The following is a 19,465-nucleotide window of genomic DNA, read 5'->3' on the forward strand; positions in this document are numbered from 1 at the left end:
CATTGCCAGCAGAGTCTTGGATCATCTGTTTTCGCCCTGTCTAGGAGGGAAGCCAGCTGTAACTGTCAACAAGGCACTACACCATCCCAGCCTCTGCAAAGGGCACTGTAGTTTACAGAAATCTCACAAAGCTTTACAAACAGTTAAAACAATCCTCTAAAATATATAATGCTTGGAGACTATAGGAGAGCTGTAACAAATATTAAGTAGTCACTTTCATATTTAATACACCTTATACTCCAACCATGATTTTGCAAAATACTTACAAAGAAAGGAAGGAGGATGACAACAAAAATGGAAGAGCAGATACAAAAAGCAAACCCTCGATTGACAGGCCCGGTTAGGGTCTGCCTTGGTTTTTGTCCTTCCCTCGATAGAGACTGGAATATTAGAAGCATGAAAACTTAGAGCACACACCATGACCTAAAACCCTCCCAGAGAGGGAACTGACGGCCAGCACCATACACTTCACAACCGTTCCCATCCTGTCTAGACGTCATAAGAAAATGGAAAGCCCAATGCCATACATGCCTTCACTCGTATCTACTAAGGCCATGGTTAGCATGTCCAGCCAACTTTGGGGGGGGGGAGTATGGCTCAATTTGTGCTCTTTTGCTCCACAGAGAATGTAGCCTTGAAAGCCACTTTATTCATTACACAGAACCTAAGAATTTGTACAGAATCCAGTCAGTGTCTAAACAACTTTTCCTCTTACCCTCGACTCACTACCAAAAATTGAGTTCAGATTACTTGGAAATGACAAATGAGACCCTGTCACCATCTAGTATACGAAACACATCCAAATACCCAGGGAAATGATTCTACACAAACGCCGAAGTATCACTATGATGACAACTATTTGGTTACATTTGGTGGGCACGGAATGGGACGCAGTGCCGTGGTTAGTCACTTCCTTGGTATGTACGGGGCCTTGTCATTGGTCCCAGTCCTTGAGGACCATTGATGAGTTCTTCTTTTGAGTCAGAATCTCACTGTGCCCTGAGACTAAGCTGACCTCAAAGGTGCTGGGATTCAATGGACGGGACATCACACCTGGCCCTTGAGGACTCGGTATTAACCATACTGGTGGCAGTCACTAACATCCTCCATCTCTTTACCTAGGTATTGTTTGCGCTCAGTGGTACAAAGAGTGACGTGTAATGGTGCACATCGCTCTTCTCATTACTGAAATGAGCGAAGAGACAGCACGCGCGTGCTGCAGATGCAGTGTGAGGCTGTCTACAGACAACAGTGGCATTTGCACACACAACCAAGCAGCCACTCTCCCTGCTTTATCTATGTGCTGGTATGTGGCACTGCCTCTTGACTATGTCCTCTTCAGTTCCCTGTGTCTTCGTCTAGGTCAGGAACACAGGAAAAGGAAATTTTGTTTACTTACCCCAAAATCTTACTCATATGGAAAGGCGGTTCAGATATTCATGCTTTACCTGGACTTCCAGTTTGAAAGCTCTCTAGACTATGATTTTCTTCATTACATGATGCAGACGTTGATAAAAATAAGATTAATCCCAGGACTTGTTAATTTAAAAAAATGTCCACAAAAATACTACACCCCTTACAGCTCTCAGGTAGTGAGTGCGCGCGGCCTGTGTTCAGTTGCGGCCTAAGCAGCATCTACCTGATTAAACACATTGAAAACAAAGAAGCACAGGAATAGCTCATCCACGTGAAAGGCACGCACAGAGTTTCGCTTTACCCCAGAAAGCATTGCTGTGCACTGAGTTTTAAAAACAAAGGCCTTTGATAATTAGTTTTCTGACTGTCAGAATTGATAATCATATGATAAGATATCATAGACCTCTTTCCCCTACAATCATTTCTCTGGACTAAACAGACACACGTATTATATCTGAAGATAGCTCCAGTGCAATCACAGAAAAATCTCAGAGAGAAAGAAAATACCCAGTCGTTTTAAGGTTGGTCAACATGAAGAGCAGCGGTGATTTTTGCATCCAGTGCAAGTGCGCGATTCAGAGGAGTCTTTGACTTGGCTCTGTCTACTGACTATCATGGTTGGCAGACAAGCAAATGTTTGCTATTTATGTTACCAATCTTACCTCCTTCATCCAAGTTTAGCAACTCAACTTTAAAAGACTTTTCCAGTTCAGGGATGGAATTATCAGTGATGTTGACAAAAATATATTTATATCTTTCTCCTGGTTGAAATTCTAATGTGCCAGCAATACTCTGAAACACAAATGAGATTCATCTATCACATTACAATTATTGTGTGTGTAAAATTGCAAAATAAAGAAGTCTGCTGTTCCTACATTGTCATAGATTCTGAACTGGGAAAAAAATTAAACACACACAAGTCGATATGAAAATGTAGATAACCATTAAGTGTAGATAAATTCTAGACACTTTTTATTATTAAAAAGTGTGCTTTTTATTATTATTATGTGTGACGCTCCAAACTGAACACAAGGCTTTCCACATGACTGTCAAATGATCCCCCAATGAGATCCTCCCTAAGCCCTGACAAATATTTAATTTCCAACTACAGAAAGTAGGTAGGCTTCTGTTCTTCTCACTTCCTGTTCATCAAAAAAAATTAGACATATAAGAAATCTTCATAGATGACACCTAAAGATTCTTAAAGAAATGTTTCCTCTCCTCACAAAGAATCCTCTTCCAATATTTGACAAGATCATTTTCTTCTTGAGTTTCCTGCCATAAAGTAATTGAATATTGTGAACACTTGGTTCACCTTCCGTAGTGGTTAATGATCTTAGCTCTAAGTGAGAGGCTGGAGAACAGGTTCACTCAGTTACTCGTGTAAACATGGAGAGAGTGCAGGGCACCAGTGACACACTCGAGATTCTAAACCAGTCGAGACCAACCCAACTCTGGAAAGACTATGAGAACTTGGCAGTTATCCCTGGCTTCTGCTCTACCAAAGACCCCAGTTCAGTTCCCAGTGCCCACACGGCAGCTCACAACCACCTGCAAGTCCAGTTCTTGGGGATCCAGTTACCCGCTTTGACCTCTGTGGGTAGCAGACATACACGCAGGCAAAACAGCAATACATATTGAATTTTTAATTAAAACTTTCCAAAGACCTCGGGCACTGGCTCCACACCCAATTTCACAACATCCAGAGGAAGCCTGGCTCCCAGGTGCTCTAACACACCCAGGACCTCAGGAACATAAGATCACAAGATCACAGTGTGCAGACAAACCCAGGATCACAGGATCACAGAGGAGATCGGACACACCAGGAAGCATTGGAGCTCTGACACACTCAAGGACATCAGGAGCCTGATCACACGGAGATTTCAGTATCTCGGGAGCAGCTTGACTCCCAGGAAGTCTATCTAGACAAGCCAATGATGCCCCAGGCTTTTAGTAATATGTAGATAACCACAACTCCCAGGGCCATATGTCTTCTAACTGCTGACAGCCAGACTTAACAACTGCATTTTTCTAATGATGTCTGTCAGCGTCTCATGTTTATTATTTTTTTCTAAAACTATGCTTTGTCCATTCATCTCCATGACACTGAATCAGTCATTTACTCTCATCAAGAGACATCCTTGACACCCTTCTTTGCTCTGCTGGCCACGCTGGCCCTCACACTCTGCCATCTTCTCTCTAAAGCACTGTTTGAACCTGTGTGCTTCTGTCTGTGCACTGTGGCACTAGCCTAGTTCAAATCCCTCTTGTCTTGGCTCCACGAGGAGGAACTCTTACTTGCCTCTCATGTCCAAGGTCTGCCTTCCTGTGCCCCATTCTCCACAACACAGCCTAATGGACATAAATGTACAGCCCCTCTGCCTTTCTTCTCTTTATTAAAAAAAAATCCTAAAGAGCTGAAAATGTAGTATGACCTCTGGGGGTTTGAGCAATCCTGTCTATGAAGACCTTATCTTCTTTCTCCAAATCCAGTCTGCCATATCACAGAGAAAATGGCCTTCCTACAGTTCATCTGACAGCTTGGGTCCTTCCTAACACTGGTGCATAGCTAATCTGGTGTTTTGGGAAGAAGAAATCTAAGACTACATAACCAACTGGGTTACAGCTGAAATTAGTGGAGTTGAGTTAGCCAAGACTTATGTGGCTTGAGAGAAATAATAGATACAAATTACAATGGAAGAGGAAGACAAGGAACAAGAAACTGAAAACTTAAGACTGTTGACACCATGAGCAGGTAGTGGTAACTGAATGTTACTATATATGTGTCATGAACAGTGTGTAACACATACAATATTGCCATTTATCTCCAAAGTGACCCTGCTCAATGGATATATTATGACTTTATAGTAGGAATGATGAGTCTCCCAACATGTAGAGATCACGTGAAAACCTGGTTCTGTCTATTTCTAGATCTTTAGTGTTATACTGACATGCCGTGTTGCTTGTCCTTTGAAGAAAAGTGATAAAAATTTGTTTTTAAATGCACATATACCAACTTTGTAATTTTGATTTCTACCTAGTCAACTTTCTTAGACTGTTTGTAAGAGTTAAGAAACATATTCTTACATGATCGACCAAAGCTATGCCTTTATAACAAACTACACAGGGAAATCTAGAATGAGTATAATATACAGTCTGATAGCGATCTAAGTGCCATGTTCCATTACCACAAACTGACAACTTCCACAAGTGTAAAAAGGTCATTGGAACAACCAGGGCTTGTTTGTTTGATAGGTTCCTCATAAAACACCGAACTCTTCCAGTCCTCCAGGAGGACTGCGAGCAAATGCAAAGGTATAAATGCCCCTTCACAGGGCACGGTGATAAATGAAGCTCAAGAAGGAGGACCAGAGTGAAGATGCTTAAAGGGTGGAAAAAATATTCACAGGAGGAAATATGAAGACAAAGTTTGGATCAGAGACTAAAGAAAAGGGCATCCAGAGACTGCCCCACCCTGAGATCCAGCCCATACACAACCACAAAACCCAGACAATATTGTGGATGCCAAGAAGTGCATGCTGACAGGAGCCTGATATAGCTGTCTCCTGAGAGGCTCTGCCAGTCTGACAAACACAGAGGAGGATGCTCACAGCCAACCATTGAACTGAGAATGAGGTACCCAATGGAGGAATTAGAGAAAGGATTAAAGGAGCTGAAGGGGTTTGCAACCCCATAAGAACAACAATATCAACCAATCAGAGCTCCCAGGGACTAAACCACCATCCAAAGAGTACACATGGACAGACCCATGGCCCCAGCTGCACATGTAGCAGAGGATGGCCTTGTTGGGCATCAATGGGAGGAGAAGCCCTCAGTCCTGCCAAGGCTTGATGTCCCAGTATTGAGGAATGTCTGGGTGGGGAGGTGGGAGGGGATGAGTGAGTAGGTGGAAAAGCACCCTCATAGAAGCAGGAGAAGGGGGTTGGGATGGAGGTTTCTGGAGGGGGAACAGGGAAAGGGTTTAACATTTGAAATGTAAATAAATAAGAAAACAAACAAACAAACAAAAAAGGCATGGTGATGGGATGAAGAAAGGGCTCAGTGGTTAAGAGCACTGATTTGTCAGAGGACCCACATGTTGGCTCTCGACTGTCTGTAACTCGGATTTCAGGGGATCTGAGGCTCTCTTCTGGTCTCAACAGAGATGACAGGCACATGGTGCAGGGAAAACACTCACACATGATCAAAAGTAAAAAATGTTAACTCTTAGTAATATGTACCTGGTAGTCCTCTGGACTAAATGCTGTCAGAGATACTGTTCTAAACCCCACAGTCACCCGGCCAACGAGCCCCTGTGCACGAATGACCAGTAAACGGATTTCTCCATCCTCTTCCTTCACGGTGATGTGGGGCACACTGCTGGCTGGCAGACTCATTGCATCTTCAGGCTGAGGAGGCTGCCCTGTGGAGAACTGCAGCAAGCCTAGTAGAGACAAAGACAGGGGAGGAGCTCAGTCACCGGCCAAAGAAGTTCTATCTCCTCTGTACGATCGTTTCTACAAACCATCTTGTGAAGTCATTTCTATCATCCCGATAAAATCCCGAGGCGCTTCACATAGAAGAGATTTTTAAGAGAGTTAAATACTTTTGATGTAGAATATTTTCCTTATTACCTTTTAAAAATTATTTCTTTTATTTTTTGAGATTACACTTCCATCACCTTCCCCTTCCTCCCTTCCATAGGTCCCTCCTTGCTGTTTTCAAATCCATAGCCTTTTTTTCACTGTTATTATGTAAATATAAGCACATATATAGGAATATATGTATATGTATATGATGTATATGTATATATGCTTAAATACAGAAATACAACCTGTTCAAACTACATGACATTAATTGTATATATGTTTTCAGAGCTTGTCACTTGGTATCCAATGACCAGTTATTGTGATCTTCCCTAGGAAAAACAATGTCTCCCACTCAGCATTACATAGTCGACTGTAGGTCTCTGTGTAGGGTTGAGACCTAATGAGATTTCCCCTGTCTGTATTAGCATGTCTGTTGGTACTGTCCTTGTTCAGCTCATGCGTAGGTAGTTATACTGGTCAGTGTGATGTATGATCATGTCTTCTAGAAATGATTGTTTTTTCATAATGTCACATACTGAGAGTTTGGGAGAGAAGGAACCACAGTCCGACCCAGCTTTGACACCTATGAACCACAAGAACAACCATGGCACGATGATCCTAAGTGTGCAGCAGTGACATACATATCCTCCCACAATCCAGCATCTCTCTGATTGTACTTAGGACCTCCTGAGCAAGAAGGAAATCATGCCTGGTACCGTGAACCCAGCCAATACTCGGGGTTAGTGAAGTCATGAATCTCGGAGGAAAACCTACAACCACCACTTTACTAAACCAGCATAATCCCCAACTACATTCTAAAAATTTCCATATGCACACAGGTAAATGTAACCCTCTCTCTCTCTCTCTCTCTCTCTCTCTCTCTCTCTCTCTCTCACACACACACACACACACACACACACACACACACACACACACACACACATACACACACACCCAGTAAGGAAACTTCTCTAATGCAACAGAGACCTTTACAGAATCTACAACTAATCAACAATGCAGGGTTGTCCCAAATGATAGATCTGTAACACAGACCCTGCACCAAAGGCTTGTAATCATTGTGGAAGAGGGGGCAAAGTCACTGTAAGGTCCAGTGGAATGGGAATTTCCTGTGACATCATGTTTCCTTGGAATGTCCAAAGCCACACCCAGAATGCTTTTGAGCCTTCTTAATGTCCAGCATTAAAATGTTCATTTTCCTTGTCTCTAGTCAAAGAAATCTTTGTTAGACCTACTGAGGAATAATCAATAAGAGAAACACTAAGGGAATTAAAAGATAGCTATTTCCCAACACTCACATGTGACAAGTTTCTGGAATTTTTGAACTCATCAGCCATACTGATGATACTCTAAAGAAGGTTCAACGCTTTCTTTAAAATTTAATTCGAAAAAACAGAATAAGTCATTTCCAGTTTCCCTACCCAAACACTTAATATCCTTTCTTCATGCACACACAAAACATCGTTTTAATAAAAAAATAATTTCAACGTCAATGGTTCCCAATTAAACCTATCACTTGTTAGTACAATACTCAGACTACTATAGTGAGACTCTACCTGATGAAATCTAATAAAACAAAAGTTACAAAGTTTTTAATTACTTCAGTATTAACATACTATGGAGGTTTGAAAAGGACTATCCTCCACAGACAGGAGTTTGAATGATTGGCCCATGCGGAGTAGCACCATTTGGAGGTGTGGCCTTGTTGGAGTAGGTGTGGCCTTGTTGGAGTAGGTGTGGCCTTGTTGGAGTAGGTGTGGCCTTGTTGGAGTAGGTGTGGCCTTGTTGGAGTAGGTGTGGCCTTGTTGGAGTAGGTGTGGCCTTGTTGGAGTAGGTGTGGCCTTGGCAGAGGAATTGTGACACTGTGGGGGGGTGGGGCTTTGAGGTCTCCTATGTTCAAGCTCCACCCAGTGTGAAACACAGTCTCCTGCTGTCTATGAATGAAAATGTAGAGCTCTTGGCACCATGTCTGCCTGGATGCCACCACACTTCCCACCATGATAAAAGATTAAGACTCTCAACTGTACACCAGCCCCACTTAAATGTTTTCCTTCATAAGAGTTGCCTCGGTCACAGAATCTTCACAGCAATAGAAACTCCAACTATGACAAACCAACATAAGTATTTTCATTACATGAATTTTGACAACTATATAAAAGTACTTTTTCACTTTAAATAACTCTGTGAGACTCTCTGAACATATTATTTCAGCTTAAGAAGTTGGTCTTTACATTGTCTTATAATCGATGTCCTACAAAACAGCAACATAGATGTTCATGCTTGCAGAGGTCCTAAGGGAGTTCTAGTTTCAATTCATGTGTAATAAGTTCTTTTAAAAAGGAAAAGGAAACAAAGAAAAAGAAACCAGGAAGAGCAATGGACGAGCCATTAATGCCCCAGAGAGGTTTACCGTAAGGGTGATCACTAGCTTTGATTGTGATGTCTGTGGTTTCCTTCTCGGGATCTATGCTGGCACCACTGACAGGGGTTGAACCAAGTTTTCCATCTCCTGGAACCGCAGACACCAGCGTCACACGGAAATATTCGTTTAGCTCAGGAATGTCCTCATCAAGAACATATAGATTCAGGACCTGTTCCGTACAAAAGCACAGTGGTGACCACCACTTCAGAAAGCAACCAACTGAATAATATGCCTCAAACTGTCATCAAACGTCACCTATTTCAGCATGAGCTTGCACATGGAAACCTAAATACCTTTGTAGGCACATAAATAAAAAAAAAAAGAGAGATCGGAGTGTATTAATTCCTTAATAATGCTTGCTTTAATGAGCTGACTGTGTGAAACCCTCAAAATTCAGATATTAATATCTTGCTCCCAAGATGATGGTATCAGGAGAGGAGCCCTTGGAGAAAACCTCATCTTACAGGAGGCTTATTAAATGGGACAGATGTCCTCATGACAGAGGCCATGGGCAGCTCACTTATGCCATCTAGGAGATGACACCGCCCATTGGTGCCACAGGTTTGGAGCAGAAAGGGAGCCTCATCAGACATCGAATCTGCAAGCATCCTGCCCTGGGGAAATCCCATATTTTATAACTATGAACAACAAAACACCACTGTTTATAAACCCCCCTGTGTGAAGTATTTTGCGATAGCAATAGAAACACATAGGCCTGGTAAAACACACCTGTAACACCAGTACTCAGAAGGCCAAGGCAGGAGGATGGCAAGTCCAGGGCCAACCCTGGCTACATGCTTCCAAATAGATAAGTAAAAAATATAATTTAATAATTGTGATGGTTTGCATATGCTTGGCCCAGGGAGTAGCACTATTAAAAGGTTTGGCCTTTTTGGAGGAAGTGTGTCACTCCGGTGCTGGGCTTGGAGACACTCCTCCTAGCTGCCTAAAAATGCTTAGTCTGTTCCTGGCTTCCTTTGGATGAAGATGTAGAGCTCTCAGCTCCTCCTGCACCATGCCTGCCTGGATGCTGCCATGTTCTCACCTTGATGATAATGGACTGAACCTCTGAACCTGTAAGCCAGCCCCAATTAAATGTTATCCTTTATAAGATTTACCTTGGTCATGGTGTCTGTTCACAGCAGTAAAACCCTAACTAAGACAATACAAATCTGGGATGACATATCCTCAAGCTATATAAATTTTATTGTATCATTGTTAAAGGATTTGTAAAACTGGCCTTCAAAGCACTTAATATCCCTCTTGCAGAAAAGCAAAATTACTTTCTGCCTTATGGGACAATAGATACACCTAATTTCACACATAGTTTAAGATGCATGAACACCAAGGAAGTGCTAATCAATGAATGAATAGATGGCGAAATGCTTTCCGAGAAGCATCCACAGAAATGCAGGCAGAGTTTACCTCAGACCTCTGCCCAGGCAGGAAGGTGACAGTACCGCTGAAATTAGCAAAGTCATCAATGACGTAATTGATGCCTTCCGACTCAATCTGGGAGATGGTGTAGAAAACATGAACATAGCCCAGAGCTCCCCTGGTTCGCTCCACCACACAGGAAACGGTGGAGCCCTCCTCTGTCATCTGTAACAGAGCATCAGGAATTTGTAAGTGCATGGCCATTGACCAAGGATGAAATCCATTTTCACAAGTCCTTCTGCTACTTATTCAGAGTTGGATGACTTTCTGTGCCTCTAGACAGGCTTGGGGCCATTCCTTGTGCAAAGTATATTTCAGACCACTGCTTCCTCCCCTGCTTATTAGGTACAAAGCAAAAACAACTGTAATCTCTTCACTATATATGCATTTCATTCATTGGTAGCTCCCGCCTGCTAGACACAGTACCAGGTGTGAGGGTTACAAATTATTTATATTTTCCAAAACAATGCACAATCCTTCCACTGAATAAAGGAATTCCTAAGAAGGCCAGAGTCTCATAATATAACACACAATAACGTGCGGACAGACAAACCAGGGCAGAGTGGATGGTGGAAGGCTAGACGCATCATCAAGAACATCCTAGGAATGGGTGTAAAAGCACATATGTACCGCACTGGGTGGAATCACTTGGGGCTGATACAAAGCCAAAAAAGGTAAATACTTTAGAAATGTCGAGCTAGATGTGGTGGCTTTTAATCCAAGCGCTTGAGAAACTAAGACAAAAGATCATCATTACTGTGAGTTCCACGTCAGCCTGCGCTACACAGTAAGACCATGATTCCCAAAATAAGCAAACAATTAATTAATTGGAAATAAATGTTTTGTATAGAGGAAACAGAATATAAGGGATATTTTGTGTTCTGCTTGGTATCTTTTTAATGCTTTTATTATGCCCACAGAATAGACATATCTGTGTATGTATATATGTGTGTGCATATACACACACTATAAAAGGTAATATTTGTAGGTAAAGGGATAGAGCTTGAAGCTATCATCCTGAGTGAGGTAACCCAGTCACAGAAAACACTCATGGTATGCACTCACTTATGAGCAGATACCAGCCCAAAAAGCTCAGAATACCCAAGAAACCATCCACATAACTTATGAAGCCCAAAGAGAAGGAAGGCCAAAATGGGGATGCCTCGGTCCTTCTTAGAAGGGAGAACAAAATGCTCATGGGAGGAAATAATGGTACAAATAGAGGAGCAGGGATTAGAGAAATGACGATCCAGAGACAGCCTCACCTGGGGATCCACCCCATATGCAGCCACCAAACCCAAGCACTATTGCTGGTGCCAAGTAGTGCATACTGTCAGGAATCTGAGATGGATGCCTCCTCAGAGGCTCTGCCAGAGCCATACTGATACTGAGGAGAAAAAAACTGAAGAAGCTGAAAGGGTCTGCAACCCCGTGGAAAGAACAAAATTATCAACTAACCAAACCCACCACAGCTCCCAGAAACTAAAACACCAACCACTGAGCTCACATGGAGAGACCCATGGCTCTGGGTGCACATGCAGCAGAGGATGGCATTGTCTGACGTCAATGGGAGGAGAGGTCTCTGGTCCAGCAAAGGCTCATTCTCCCAGTGTAGGGGATGCCAAGGCGCTGAGGTGGGAGAGGGTGGTTGGGAGAGGGGCTAAGGTCAGTCTCATTTCTACTTCCTGCGTCCCGAGTTTTAGTTCCAGTTATTAAGGACACAGAAGCAAATAACAGCACTGACTGCACATAGGCCATCCTGGGGACAACATCCCTACTCTACAAGACAAGCTTTAAAGTAGCAACTTGCTGGAGTCTTTCACTGGCTACCAAATGTGTTTGCTTCAGGTGAGATAGGAGGAGGGCAAGTGATTTCCATGTCTGTGTGTCTACTGTCAGACCATCATATAACATGTGACCACATGATACACGTTCCCAACGGTTAAAACAGGCACCCATTATGCCCTTGGGTGTTGGTGCTGGCAAGAAGTCCTAGGAATGCAAATCCATCGCCAACATCAACCCCCTTAAGAATAAAAAGCTCCTGTGGCTGAGCTGGACCCACCACTAAATGATGGATTGGCTGCAAAGTTCTCTACGTTGCTCGATGTTTGTTTCCTGAGATACATTCGTTTGTAGAAGAGTCTTGGAACCATGAATCATATGCTACGCTATCCACTCACAGCCTCCAGCATGCTGTTGTGAAGGTCAGCACTGGGAAGGCAGAGGAGATCTGCCTAAAAAGCCAAGGAGTCTCACGCTGGCTTGCCGATTGCTGAGAATCACTGGGGGTTGGGGGTAGGGTGGAGGGGAGTCTTTCTTAAACTGAGTTCTGATTCACATGCCTCCTCCTCAAACAACCTTACTTCTAGTCACCAAGATTCTTCTAAATCCCTAGTAATCAAGCTATGTCGCTAGCACACCTCAGGTATATGTGTTCCTTCACGCACAAGCATTTCTCCCCTCCACCGGAAGATGAATTGCCCACAAGCTGTCTCTCGCTCAGCCTCTCTGTCCTTCTCAGGCACCTCTGAACAGAGAGGGAGTAACCTGCTCTCAGCAAGTGCCACCACTTCAAGCAGGCTCATCTACGGCTCTTCCTCATCAAGTCGTCAAGGAATTTTTGTAGGATTAAGAGATGAGTTCTAAATATATACTGACGTAATTGGCTATTAAAACGTCAAAGCGGTATTTCAGATTGGCAGCTGTGGGATCGATTCACAATTCTAGAGAGGAGATAAATTCTAGTGAAGAGATATAGGATATCGAAGGCCATATGCAAAGGTACCTACCTAAACGTAAAATCTGACAAGTGGAGTATCAAGACCGGCTGAGACAATGCAACGGAACTAAGCACATCCAATCACAGTAGATAAAACAGTTTTGGTGTCATGGCATTGCTTCAGTGTGTTGGGGGGAAGTGGATATGGGCTCCCCTTATCTATCTCCAACTGACAGACTGCCTACAAGGAAACATTAGTTTTGACTAATGGCGTCTCACTGGGTACACAGAGCACACTTAAAGGTGGGCTCTATGCTCAGGAGTAGATGGCCCACACAAAACAAACTCAATGGTATTTTTTGTAGAGTTTTGTCTCATATTGCTTTGTTTGGGTGTTTTTTTATATTTTGCTCACGAAATAAGATTTCAGATTTTGTGCTTTTACAGATTTTGCTTTGAGTGTCTCCTTGTCTCTGTATGTATTTCTTATTTTTTTTTAATTTGCCTATTTGCTTGTTTTTTTAAATAGAGTGGGCAGAGGGGCACAGAGTGGGGTGAGTAGAAAGGTTGGGAGAGGGGAACTGTGATCAGAATACATTGTGTGAAAAAATGATTTTCAATAAAAAATAAAGTCTTCATAAAACATTCTGCATTTGTCTATAAGTGTGAGTTCACCCACAAGGTACATGGTAAGCACAGAAAACTATTCCCACTTAAAACAAGCAACAGAAAAATATACACATGCCTCAAACATCTACCAGAGACCTCAGCTTAGCATTCATGTTGTGAGCCACATTTTTATTTCTAGTGTTAGTTTTTCTTCTGATTTTAAATAACTGGACATGTATCACTTCGGGATACCAATTAATCTGTAACCTTCTGAGGACCATTCTTACAGGTAAACCTGAGTTTAATCACAAGACAATGTACCACAGCACATGGATTATAGGATGTCTTGAATGTTTACTGTGGACATTGTTTGTTGGTGCCCATCTTGCTTCTTAAGCATCAGGGACAGTGTTCTTTGCACTATGTCCCCTGTACTGTCTCTCTAACGGGCTCGCTGTTCTCACTACCTGACCTGGTGACCATGGTAGCCTCCAGGAAGCCATCCCACAATGCTACAGCAGAACTGACTGTTCCGCAAGGGAGGCCCTCCAACATGAAGGGCTGAAGAGAGGACAGAGCATCAAAAAAGACCCAAGTGTACAATTCAACCTCTGTGAGAATTCCTCTAAGGGTTCCCCTTGGCATCTGCACACTATTGGGATGTACTTCACCAAATGTGTGATGGGAGGAGCGTGGTCCAGGGTCATTGTTCTGAGTCTGTGTGCTAATTGGTTTCTTCTGGACCCTTCCTTATTCAACAGACCATAATGACTTCCAGACATGGATGGAAATTAAACAAGAACCATACATAGATTCCAGTAATACATTACTCTATACAAGTATTTCATCCCTTAAAAACAGAGACACCCATGTATTATCAGACAAATGCTATGGGAAAATACCTCAATTTATAGAGAAAAAATAAGTACCTACTGAAAAGCGGGATTCCTGTGTATTTCAGCTTCCAACACAATGACAATTGATTTGCTCCAATTTGTGCTCCAAATTCCCCTTTTATTTATTATCTGATAAATCAGTATATCTTTGGTCATATTCTATCCCCTCACCCATCTTTGCCCAGATTCCACCCTCCGCCCATTCAACTTCATGATCTTTCTCTGACAAAATAAAATAAAATAAAACACTAACACAAACAAACAACACACACGCACACACACACATGCAAATAGAGTTCTTTTTGTGTTGGCCAACTCCTTCTGGGCTTGAAGTCCATCTTGACATTGCTCCAAATTCCAGTAAGGATGAAATTTTGTACAACATAAGCTAATAGGTGACTGATTTGAATATGTAAATATTCAATGCTTTCTTTCAGCAAAGGACAGGAAGTAAATAAACCCAAAGATTTACTTGGAAATAATGTATGAAGGGTCTTTTTAGACTTAAAAAGTCTAAAATGGCCTGGGGGTATCAGGACTAGAATAATGCTCTGTTTCCACACTACAGCCTCAAGTAATAAAACTATCAACCAAGTCTGTAGCTTCCTGACATGCTATATAAGTATGATCAAATACACACCATGGATGAGATTTAAACAGAAAAAAAAATGTAATAGATTTGTGTTGTATTTAGCAATGTATATCTACGAAACATCAGTTCAAGTTTCCTTTAAGTGTCAAGAATCCATAAGAATGAATCATCTAAGATTCTTGGCCAGAAAAAATGTACTATTAATGTTCACAACTATATATATCCTCTGTGTGTGCACATGATCTACAGAGACTTTAAATTCAGGTTTATGCTTTTACCCCTATCTGACATCTGATCCTGGAATGGCATCCTGAATCAGGGATAAATTTGACATTTCTGACACATTTGGAAAAGGCCTGAACTACATGATTTAATTACTGACACCGTGTCAAGTATCAAGAGATAGAAAATATATGTCTAAAGATTTACCTAATTGTCATATTTATCTAAAATTACTTTAGAGTCTTGACACAAACACTGAGGCCAGCGATTGGGTCCACCATCATCTCTAAAACCACCTTTATTCTGTTCCACACTAGAAACAGTCTCCTCAATACTGAGTACCCTCTTTCGTTTTAAATTTTTAATTCATTTTAATTACACGTATGTAAAAGTGTGTAGTATGTGAACAAAAGTGCAGGTGCCTTGGAGGCAAGAAAGGGTGTGGATGTCCCCAGGGAACTGTAATCTGCCCGACTTGGACACTGGGAACTATAGGTTGATGTCTCTGTGCAGGTGGGGGCTGGCAGTAGTTAGGTTAAGCTGATGCATGATTGGACGGTAGAGAGTGGGATAGGGACAAAGTTTTGGCAAGGCAAGAGAAAAAGGAAGGAGGGAGAATCAAGACCGAGCTCAAGAAGAAGGTTCTAGATCCAGGTGGTCTTAATTGGCGATAGGTAGATACGAATATTTTCAAGGGTTTCTATGGGTCAATTTGCCTTTATCTAGGTGGGCGGTTTACATCTCTGTCAACTGGTTGTAAGCTTATTGTGTGGATATATTGTGGATTGAGAATTTAACATATAAATCTGATTGATAAATTATTGAGTCATAATTTTACTGGGCCATGAAAAATGTGAGCAAAGTGTCCCAGCTAGGAGAGAAACAGCCGGGGGGGAGGGCGGCTAGTGGACATGGCGGTAGAGAAACAGCCGGGGGGAGTGGTTCCGGCTCAGTGGCCCTCGGCTCCATGCGGATGTGCACGAGGTGTGCAGAGTAAGAACGTGCTGGGACCGGTAGCCCAGATCATTGATTTTTACCTCAACAGGGAACAAAACTGAGGTCCTCTGTAAGAGCGTTTCATATTCTTAATCACAGGGCCATCTCTCCGGCGCTTGTTCTTATCCAGCATTTGGCTGAATATCAATAGAAGATCAATAGAAGTTGAGTGGACAGTCAGCAGTAGGGGTGACCAAGAAGCAGAGTTGACAAGTCTGTTTGCTCAGAAACAGCAGCTGTGTGAAACATGAATCAAGCTTTTGAGTTGAAACAGAAAATTAAATCAAAACAAATTTACAAACCCAGTTTGGGTTTTTATTCTGTTTCATGTTTGGGTGATGTGGTGTGAGGGACTGTACCGTCTTGGTACAATACTAAAAGAATTTACTCATAAAATATGGAAGGCACGTAAAACAGTGGCGTGAAGACAGTATTCTTTTTCTACAATGGCCTTCCCTGGCCATTTCTAAATTGATTCTTAAGCCAAGTGTGTAAGAACATAAATAGAAGAATTTGTTACCAAATATAAGTCTAATGAGTTCTATTGTTGTGAAACAATGATTTCATCAGCTAATTGCATGGGGTCCATGATTTCATGATGTGAGCTAAAGATGAAACTTTAGAAACTTTAGAAACTGCACAGAGTTGTAACAAGTGTGGACAGGGGTGGATACTGCGCTGGGTCTAATGTGATCAACCATCTACTCAGTACAGATCTGGCTGCACTCCAAACCATCATTTGTATGGCTCTTCGGAGCTCCGATCCACCCAGACATTCATTGGCTCTGTTAGAACTCAATAAGCACCTGTGATTTCCTGGGACATAGTGCACCTGGGTAAAGAAGAAACAGGGAATGGGGTTGCCATCCCACAGTCAAAAACTCTGACTCAAAAGTTTTCCTGTCTAAAAGAACTGAAGGGACAAAAATGGAAAATTGACTGGGGGAGGGGAGGTTCAGTGGCCAGCCCAAATTGGGATCCAGGCCAGGGACAGAGAGAGAGGGGGTAGGCTCGGAGGCCTAACACTTACTAGTACTATGGTGTGCTTACAAACAGGGACCTACCATGAGTGTCCTGTGAAAGGTCCAACAGGAAGCAGAAAGAGTCAGATGTAGATACTTATACCTAGCCAGGGAACCCTGTGGTTGAATTAGAGAAAGGGCTTCAACAAGCTGAGGAGGAGGGTGACCTCATGGGCAGACCAGCAGTCTCAACTAATCTGGACCCCTGAGATTTCTGACACTGAGGCACCAACCAGGCAGCATACACCAGCTGGTATGTGGCCCCTGAGACATACAACAGAGGACTGGCTGGTCTGGCCTCAGGGAGAGAAGATGCACCTGACCCTCAAGAGACCTGAAGCCCCAGGGAGTGGAGAGGCCTGGTGGGGTGGAGTGAGGTGGGGACAACCTCTTAGAGATGGGGGAGGAGGAATGAGATGAGGAACTGATGCAGGGTGGATGGACCTAAAAGGAGAAATCAACTGGACTGTAAAGAAAAGATTACAGATATTTTTAAAAAATAAAAAAATAAAATACAGTATAAAATTATGCATGTAATTTATGAGGTACATGTATATTATATTCATCATCTTGCTCAATATAACTATAAAAACCTAAATTTTTTTATAAAGTCTTGCTATCAAATGCAGGATCCTTTTTTTTAAATAGTAAATGGCTTCAGAATTAGCAGTACTGAAAATTGTAGGAATTTGGGTTTTGTTTGGTTTTTTTGTTTTGTTTTTTGTTTTTATTTTGGGTTTTTTTTTTGTTTTTTGTTAGGTTTTTTGTGTTTGTTTGCTTGCTTGCTTGCGTGTTTGGTTGGTTTTGGCTTGTTGATGTGTCATCAGAATCTTCCTGGAGAAGGTAAGACTAAGGGCAGGGTATATCTGAGGTGTAGATTCTCAACCACAGTCACAAGATCAAGCTATGCAGGGCAGGTTAAGGAAAAAGGAAGTGGATCTGGGGGAGACATTTGTGAGCATCCACATAAAGAGTATCAAAAGAAGGACTGGAGATGAGAGAGCAAGCACATCGGGAAAGTGTCTCATGACACACGTCTTAAGACATCTGTGCAGTAGCTGAGTGATCTTCCAGCTATGAACTATTATATCACTTCATATGTACCACAACGTAGCCCTATGACTATCGCAAGCTACTAAGGCATAGGCGGGAAGACTGACAAAGGAAATACGTCCCCCTGAATTTCCCACGTTCAAAAGCCGACAATCATAACGCCATGCATAATCAAGCACAGTGAGCTCTGAGGATCCCGAATTAGATCTAAGTCTGCTCTGCAAGGGGTGCAAAGGGAAAGGGAAGGAAATACAGGATGTGTACAATACACAGATGCGTGGAGATGCCCTTACAGAACCCAGTACCGTGCTCGTGGGTATATGGCAAAAGCAACATTAAAGAATAATAAAGGAACAAGTGAGGAAAAACATCAAAGTAACTATGGTCACCGGAAATAAGCCAAGTAGCTATTAAACTCAAGGTCATAAGAGGAACAGGGTAAATAAACTTCTTCAATCCTTTTATTTATGGAACCTGCACATTCAAAAAAAATCGCTGAGAGGCTCATATAGTTTCTGTGCATGGTCATGAGGCCTGGAGTTCTCCGCCGACCTACAGACCTAACAGAGAAGTAAGTAATGAGTAAGAACTGCAGTGCAGGCGTACACTCGCCCGTCAACACCAACTACACGTCTCTGAGTAATGACTACATATTATTCTAAAACAAGGAGCAACAGTGACACAAAGCAGCATTTTCTATTTCCATGTCTTTCTAGTCTGGCTTAGTAGACAACAGCTGAGCTCGGAACTCCGTTTGTAGCCACAGTGTTCACGGCTCTGGGTTCCACCTGAGGCACAGGGAGAAAAACCCAGCCTTGCACACAGACCTTTAGAATAATTACGGGCACGGGAGTACTAAATTTGAGAGGTGGCAGTTTCTTAGAGTCCAGTGTCACATGGAACCTACAGCACATTGTACTGCATTTTAACCCACTGCCCACCTTGCACATGGATTCATCTCTCAGTTCATGCAATGACCATTTGGAACATTATTAGCTCACTGAGTTCTTCATAGCATCTGCATGCTGACTTATTACCCAAGACAGTCACACTCGCATAGATCACTGAAACACTGGGAAACAGTCAAACCCACTTTGGCTGAGAAAAGTTTCTAAAATTTACTTTTTTCTTCATGCAGAAGACCGAAATTTTTATTACCAACCAGAACCATGATGTGTTTTTCTCATAATCAATTATTTTGTGAAAATGTTTGTCAGATTCCGAAGTCTGCATAAACAGACTTGTCAGCCATGTTTTCCCCAGGAAAAGATGAGATCATCACTAACTTTGCCCACGATTCAAAATTGTGTCTGGGCCTTTCTTCACTTCCCCACCATGGCTTTCAGTCCTGTGTGTGCACGTGAATGTGTGTGTACATGTGCAGGTGTATGTTTATGTGGTGTACCTAGGGGATTCTGTTTACATATGTGTAGCATGTGTACATGAAAGCCTGAAGTTCATGTTGGGGCTC

General features: G+C 42.4%; 1 protein-coding gene across 1 annotated transcript in view; it reads right to left on the reverse strand.

The window, feature by feature from the left end:
* ADGRV1 (adhesion G protein-coupled receptor V1) overlaps positions 1-19,465 on the reverse strand; it is a gene marked incomplete at both ends in the record, with an annotated part of 447,718 nt that overhangs the window by 393,845 nt on the left and 34,408 nt on the right. The window contains 4 exons of the mRNA XM_080925101.1: positions 2,079-2,208; positions 5,658-5,860; positions 8,434-8,614; positions 9,871-10,047. Coding sequence (XP_080781227.1) covers positions 2,079-2,208; positions 5,658-5,860; positions 8,434-8,614; positions 9,871-10,047 — 691 coding nt within the window. The remainder of the gene's footprint in view (positions 1-2,078; positions 2,209-5,657; positions 5,861-8,433; positions 8,615-9,870; positions 10,048-19,465) is intronic.

Source organism: Micromys minutus (genome assembly GCF_963924665.1).
Source record: "Micromys minutus genome assembly, chromosome: 11".
Lineage (NCBI taxonomy): Eukaryota > Metazoa > Chordata > Mammalia > Rodentia > Muridae > Micromys > Micromys minutus.